At 33.3% G+C, this 8,078-nt stretch overlaps 1 protein-coding gene and 1 long non-coding RNA gene across 2 annotated transcripts; one reads left to right on the top strand and one right to left on the bottom strand.

The window, feature by feature from the left end:
- Nucleotides 1–1,128: 1,128 nt before the first annotated feature.
- LOC132042954 (uncharacterized) lies at nucleotides 1,129–2,212 on the bottom strand. The gene is made up of 2 exons (XR_009411629.1): nucleotides 2,083–2,212; nucleotides 1,129–1,518 (listed from the first exon to the last, which is right to left on the bottom strand). It is a non-coding gene; the product is annotated as an uncharacterized LOC132042954 (long non-coding RNA).
- A 1,637-nt stretch (nucleotides 2,213–3,849) lies between these two features.
- On the top strand, nucleotides 3,850–5,168 carry LOC132042957 (probable F-box protein At1g65740). The gene has a single exon (XM_059433462.1). It carries the CDS (start codon nucleotides 3,850–3,852, stop codon nucleotides 5,005–5,007), a length of 1,158 nt encoding a protein of 385 aa, XP_059289445.1. The 3' UTR covers nucleotides 5,008–5,168.
- The last annotated feature ends 2,910 nt before the right edge of the window (nucleotides 5,169–8,078 follow it).

The following is an 8,078-nucleotide window of genomic DNA, read 5'->3' on the forward strand; positions in this document are numbered from 1 at the left end:
GGCAATACTACCAATTTGTTTTGTGCTTGCTTCTTGTTCTTGCAATACTACCCACTTTAAGAATAAAAGTATGCTCCCGAGTTTAGTTTGAGTGAGTGTTCTTACAATACTATTTCACATGAGTTTAAATTTAGATAGTGACTACAATGTATTTTAAAAAACCGACAAAAACCGATAAAAACCGACAAAAACCGAATAGTAAAAACCGATATAGTTTGGTTTGGTTTGGTTTGACAATTTGAATAACCGACTCAATTGGTTTGGTTATTTTTTTTTAAATAAAAACCGATCCAAACCGAACCGTGAGCACCCCTACTCTGCATTCCTTGAATATTGTAGGCATGGCAAAGCTTCTGATCAACATTCTAATTTTGCCATGAATATTGTACGTATTAGTAAGTTGCCCCAAGCAAACTAGAACAAGTTTTAAATCATGAAAAACTAAGACGTCCGTTGTCTTAAAGATTTTGGGTTAATTTGGAATCACATCAAACATTTAGTAAACCCATTTTCACACTCCTTAAGGTAAGGTATTGGATTGGATTATTAAACTATTTCACATCTTTCACCTGCACCATTGTCTTCTAATCTAACTCCTTGTTGTTAATTAGTCTTATGGACTTCAAATCAGCTCAACACTAACTATCCACAATCCTTAAGATAATGTTAAGAAACGACAATCAAATATATATTATATTCACGCGGTCATAAAAGAAGATAGATAATTTTTGTGTATAAGTGTACAAATATGTATATTTACTCCGGTTAAATTGGCATTTGATATTTTAGCATGATGTGAAGGCAAATTCATTTTAGAAATTTTGATCGGTATGTTGCAATCTTGTAAGGTCTAAACTGAAGCCATAATGAACTTCGGAGCTCGCACACAGAAATTTACTAAGCATATGAGACGATTTTGCGGGGCGGTTACCATGATTACAATAAGCTAAATCTTTGATCAAGAAATTGTTTTACTTCTGTTCTGCCATGGATGCACGCACATTTTACACATACTGCAACCTCTTATATACAATATTGTAAAGCAAAAGCCTAAAAAGATCGATTTGGTATTAATGCACAATGATATATTGTAGAAACCGAGAAGATATATATAATTGATACATAAGATACATAAAGACAACAGAATCCGCTTTATTTAGATCATGTCCATTCATACATTAATTGGTTGGAAATCCAACGAAAGAAATTAAAGGTTTCAAAAATAATTAATTACATATCTTCGCTGCAGAATCTTTGTAGCTATTGTTGTATCATAAACTACATATCAAGTGCCGCAAATGTAATTGGAGTCTTCAAATCTTATTATGAAATGAGGAAAATAAATCTAAAAAATAGCAGAGTTTTTCATTTCCTCAATATACTGCAACTTTGTGTCATGATTGTTGCTTTAGCCTGAGGATATTTAGCTTGTTCGCTTTCAGCTTTCTGACTCCCACAATAGCTATAGTTGAATTCTGGCCCGGTCATCAGTAACATAATCTGAAAAATGTTTCCACACTAAAGGAAAACGAATTGTATGTCGGAGCATGAGAATAACCAATAAAAGAATCTGAGTCACGGTCAACGGAAGACATAGAACTCTTGGCTATTCAATAACCGATTTAGCGCACTTACTGATTTCTAAAATTTATCCAAGCCATCCACTTGATTGATGGTAACTTCAATGTAGAGTTTGCTCAGCCGTGATGGTGGGGGCGACGACCTTGGATGTTGTGTGAGGAGTGAGGTGTGACCGTGTAAGTGTTGGTTCTTTAATTTTGTAAAGAGCACTGGTTACAAGCAGCCATAATTAAGAGGAGTAAATAAGCGTCATTATTGGGTTTTTTTTCTTAACGCACTACTTTCTAATTCTGAGAAAGTTAATAAATAGAAATCTTGGCATACGAAAGATGCCATATCACCTTTTTTATGCCCATGATTAAATTTAGTTTTAGTTTGTCAATAGCTAGAAGAAAAGAAATAATAAAAAAAGGGTCGTGGAGACTTCATTCTCTTCCTCTAAAAGGAGAGACAAGAAGAAAACAAAACAAATTGCAAAGAGCACAAGACAAATAAGATTACCTTGCTTCCATTAGTAGATACAGAGATGACGATCTAAATTTGATCGAACAACCTTGGGACCAATCAGCTGGAAACCAAGAGGCGCTTATCCAAATCAAACGAATTGGAGCCAATTGGCTAAAATGTCAACAAATCTGTTTTAAGACGAAGATATCAACAATTAGATTCCATCTTTAAGAAATATTAAGCATAACAAAGAGTGGCTACGTGCAATATTTTTTTTTTAGATATACAGGGATCCATATGAGAACTTCAATAGCACCAGAAAATTGGCGATGACATTTGAGCTCATAGTCATTAATAGTCCTATCAAATAGTAGACTTGAGCTAAAATTTTACCTATTACTCTTCAGATATAAACATCGTCACCTCTTCGTGGCACGAGAAAGGTTTTTCTTTTTGTACTCTTCCCAGGTTGCTAGTTTCATCATTTGCAAATGAAATCTTAAAGAGTACTATAAAGCAATTGTTATTTCCATTATGTATATAAGAAAAAAAAACAATAACATTTGATGGAAAAAGGAAAAGCTGAGATGAAAATAGAATATATCTGTTGATATAAACATGAGAGCTAAAAAGGAGGGCATTTTACAAATTTGGGTTTTACACCGCAACTCTTCATAATCCTCATTTACTAAAACTCTTTATTTCACTCACAACTTTGTGTTGTCTTTCTCTATAACAAAAATGAGTGAATTTAGAAATAATTTTCTTATAAATTTAGAACACACTCGTGTGTTCATGCGTGCATACATGGAACTGATAGCAACAACACAATCGGATGAGACATCTCCTATTTACAAAAGTATGCTTATATGTGTCCACATTCTTAGTCTATTTGATATAGCAATTCCGAGAAGATATATATATTAATTATCTATGACTTTTTTAAGCTTGTAACATGAATAGAAAAAGAAAAAAAAAAGGGAAAAACAAAGTTATATAACTAGCATTTGGTCTTACCGTTGTTTCTTTTTGGAGAGATATAAGAGAATTGACAGAAGATTTTGCATTAGTCCGTCACATGCTTTATCTAACTCGCACAAAACCGATTTCATTACCATTACAAAAATCTACACATATATACATATAACAATCCATACCCGTCAAAATTTTGTTCCTAAAATTAGATAAAGTGCCTACACAAAGGTAAAGAATCAATGTCATAATAGAATCTACTCAAATAATAGAGATAATAAGCAAAGATTCTCTAAATAGATGGATTTCACACTCATATTTAGGACTGGGGAGATAAAGGCTAGTCTTCCGATTAGAATTGGGCATCGACTAGTAATAAAACCCTAATTTCATTTAACGCCTAAAACATTACTGTTGCCACATACAAATTAATAACACGTTACGCTCCATTATCCGTTAGTTTTGCTCGTTAGATTTTTTTGAATAAAATAATATGTAATACGTTATGTGAAATACATTTATTCTAGTTTTGAAATTTTTTTAAAAAACGTTTTATGTTCGTTAATTGATTTAAATAATGGATTATTTTCGGTCAAAAATTCTAAAAAGATGGGCTAGGTTTGAAAATTGTGCACTGCCTAGATTTTCGAAAAGATAGTGTGAAGTTGTGGTTTGCTTCCTTGTTTCCGTAACCCACGTAAATACGGATAACTTCCTTTCTTTTTCCTTAATTTCCATGTTTATATAATAAGTTTAGCCGGTATTCACAATATCTTGTCGCCCTCAATTTCTATAGCCTCCGAAAATTAACCCTTCTCGCCTTCAACTTGTTATTAAAATCCGACACTAATGGATACAGAATTATTAACATGGCCACGACTTCCGGATTTGATACTCAATTTAATCTTCAAAAAATTGACTTGCATCTCTGATTGCTTACGCTTTAGCGCTGTCTGCAAGTCATGGTTTTCGTATGCATCCCAAGATTACAATGCCCTACAACTGACCATCGATTCGGGCACGATTCAACAACCTCCTCTGCTATTGATACTCCCAACAAAAACACAAACAGAAGAAGGAAGCAGAGTATACAGCGTGACCACAGGTAAAATTTTAGATTTCAAACTCCATAATAATATACCATTGCAGGGCAAGATTTGTTACGGTTCTTCTTATGGGTGGTTGGCTTTTACAATGTTTGATTCGACAATTGGACTCTTCAATCCTTTCTCTGGCAAAACTATCCAACTTCCTCCTCTTATTAGAGACAAAAAAACGCATGGCCTTAGCTATCCAGGTCAAGGAAAAGTAGTTCTGTCCAAGAATCCTTCAACCAGCCCGGATGATTATCATGTCGTGGCGTTGATTAATACCTGCTGGGACAGTGAGTTGGCCATCCTAAAAAGTGGTGCTAAATCCTGGATTTCCGTTGTTATTGCTGGATGGTATAGTCCTGACTGGGTTTTTTTCTATCATTATTGTGATGTCATATATCACGACAATGTCGTCTATGCTGTGAACCTTGAAGGTAAGGTTATCTCAGTGGACACCACTACCTTGAAGCTCAGGCAGATTGCACGAGGAACTAGGTGCAGAAAACGTTATATTCCTAGATGTTATCTTGTAAAGTCTACAACTAACGAACTACTAAGAATTCAACTATATCTCCGAGATTCCAAGCCATCAATTTGTAAGATGTCTAAGTTGGTTGCTCCAGAATCCAGGTTCGTAATGGTGGACAGCTTGGGAGATGACGCCTTGTTTTTGGGAAACAGTCAGTCCACGTGTATTCCGGCTAATTCCAGGTTTTCAGCCAATAATATATACTACGTGGAAGATAATATGTTTACCATGCCGTGGGCTACTGAAATGGGCACTTTTAACCTTCAAGATGGCGCCTACAACACTCTACTTTCTATAAGCTCAGAGCCTTTACCCAACCCTTTGTCACGACCTACGAACATACCCCAAGCCATTTGGATCACTCCTACCCTATATTTGTTATAACAGCTTCTTAGTCCTTTTTTTTTTTTTTATTCTACCAATACACACAGATCATGCAAATTGTCCTACAACTACTTTTTAGTCATGAGTATTTCGTTTTTATTGACAGTTCAAATTGTTATGCGAATTCTCATTAAATTTAATACCTTCCTGATGTTGTTTCATTCTTTAATTCAAAGTACTTAAGCGACTCAAGTCAGTTACCTGCCTTAGTTTTATATTGATGCAATAAGCTTTTTATATTTCAAAGGATTATTCTTTTATAAACCTTTTGTATCAGTCTTCTTTTTCTTAGTTAAAGAAATTGTCTACTATGTAATTAACTTTTATACAAAATCATCATCATTATCTAAATTATGAACAAATTGTATTACTCTCGTTTCATTTTTTTGTAAGGAATGCAGAAATCCATTCCCAAGCCCAGATGTTGAACAAAAAGATAAACTCGTAATATTATATTGGTGTACATACCCAAAGTATAGGATTTTTTCTCCTTCTAAGTTAAACACCAAGAAGCTAAGCTAGGTTACCACCAATCGTCTGGAAATTGTAGCATAATAACTTTGAAACCATAAACAAGTGAAAAATACCCAGGTAAATTTTAAGGAAAAATCATTTACATCTCTTTTTCAAACATATCTATATTCTATGGCGTATACAGAAGACCTGATTCCGCGTATACAGAAGACCTGATTCCGCGAGTCTCAGGAAACAGGAAAGAAAAGTCCAGTTGTTCTAAGACGCCAGCAGCCTTGTCACTTGTCTACCACTCACAGTACTTCAACACTGGACTTCTCCAAAACTTCAATTGTCAAAATCAAAATCTTTGTTTGAACAAAATGTAATGTTCCGGTGTTTTCTAGGACATTGATCTTCCTCCTTTCCCCAGAAAATCCATCTGGTTTTTCGTTACTACTTTTCATTTCATTTGCTAACAAATTAGACGGGGCAGGGAAATCCATTGGCACACTCAGAGGCGAATATAGGATTTCTAGAACATAGTTTGCATCACTAAAAAGGGAGAACAAGGAAAGTAAGCGACATCCAGTCCTTTTAGAGCATGGGGTGCCAGGCGATAATATTAGATCAATTCTAAAAATTATGTACATAAAATAGTTAGTTTTTCGGGATGATCATGAGTTCACGTGCCCCTTTTTTAAACCTAAATTTGCCCCTGGGCACACTGTGCCAATGGATACAAATAATCTGCTCACAGTTTGGGATCAGATTTCCAGAGCCGACTCGGTGTCACTGACCTTCATAAGGCATTAACTTATACTGGTACAATGGGAACTTCCAATTGGACACACTATATCTTCTATTGCGAGCCAGGGATGACGTCAAAAGCTGCACGAAGGGTACTTCTGGGCTCAGGTGAAGATAGAAAACTCACTAACTGTGTCCATCAAATATTTAACAATCTAAGTTCGCTAAATTTGATGAAAACAGTGAAAAGAAAGATTTTTAACCTTAAACATAAAGAAAATCTCATCAAATCTTAAAAAATTGCAATACTGAAAACTGCACTAGCTACCAAAACGATCTAAAGAATAGTAGAAATTGAACTTCAAAAAGCTACACGAGACTATAGAAATAAATAAAAAAGTAGAAGAAACTATGATAATTACACCTCTAAATGCAAGTTCCTGCTAATTTCCTCCTTTTTATAGTTCCGTTAAATCTAAAAAACAGAATTCGGTAAACATTTGATGGAGCCTAATTAAAGGTGTTACATGTTAAGTTTTGATTAACTTAAAGGATCAAAGCTATTTAGTCATATTTAAAAGACTACTTTAAACCTACACTCAAACATAAGAGAATTTTTTTATCATTTTCTCTAGTAGGAGACATTGAAAATTTTGCTTAATGTGAAACTTTTCAAATGATAAACTTACGGCTGGATAATTAATCTAACTAGTGATTTAGTCCGGGCTTTGTGCGGTTATAAAAGACACAAATAATTTACTCAATATTATATATATCGTAATAATATCATCCCTCAAGCAATGGTTACATGTTTAAACCCCATAAAAAAAAAAAAAAAAAAAAAAAAAGCAATATTCCATGTTACATTTTGTCCATGAAAGCTTCCAGATGGCCTGACTTTATAAATAGATAATATTTGTAATATATAAGTCAAGATTTTTAAATATTTATTGGGAGTTTCTCCCTACATAAAAAAGAATATAAAATAAATAAATACAAAAGATAAAAGAAGATTACACCTACTTGGCTTTTTCTATAAATACGCAGACGTAAAAATTGGTTCCATAGAGAAAAAGGTTGGGAATTCACATGTAATCATCTTCTTTAGATCAATATTTATTCTTGCAATTTACAGTGACTTTAAAATAAATTATATAAATACACCATTAATTCTCAAAGTTCACAAAAAAAAAACTAATAAATATTTTAAAAAAGACATATATGGTTCTACTTCATGTACATAAAAATTTTAATATTACCTTATTCTCCCTCCCACCATGTTGCTTATATTTATAAATTTTCGCGCGATGCATATTTTTGGTAGTTCTAAAACCTTAAACATAACAATCGTCAAATGGAGGATGTATTTCAAACAATTAAATTTATTCCTTTTAAGCAATTTATTATAAATTTTGAAATTTTGTTAGTAGTTAGCAGACTTAATCCAACCATAAATTACTAATTTGAACCAAAAGAGACTACAGAATTACAATAATCATAAATCCATATAAAAATTAAACTTAAGAGGCATCATAGCGGTACTTAGGATAAAAAATAAAGAAGAAAATAATACAATACTCACATCATTACGACCTTAATCATTAATAAAGAAGGAAAAAATACGGAATCAATACATAATTTTCAAGCTCTTGTCGATATCCACTCCCACGAGCCTATCTCCATTCAAGAGCCTGCTACTTCTTCAAGTCAAACAAAAGCATGAATATATGGGTAGAGTCTCATGAAACCAAAAATATGAATTTATACTTCAAACCATAAGTTACTAATTTGAACGAAATTAAATTACAAACTTACACCAATCATAAATTCATACAAATTAAACTTAAGAGGCATCGTAGAGGTGCATA

Source organism: Lycium ferocissimum, unplaced genomic scaffold (genome assembly GCF_029784015.1).
Source record: "Lycium ferocissimum isolate CSIRO_LF1 unplaced genomic scaffold, AGI_CSIRO_Lferr_CH_V1 ctg1940, whole genome shotgun sequence".
Taxonomy (NCBI): domain Eukaryota; kingdom Viridiplantae; phylum Streptophyta; class Magnoliopsida; order Solanales; family Solanaceae; genus Lycium; species Lycium ferocissimum.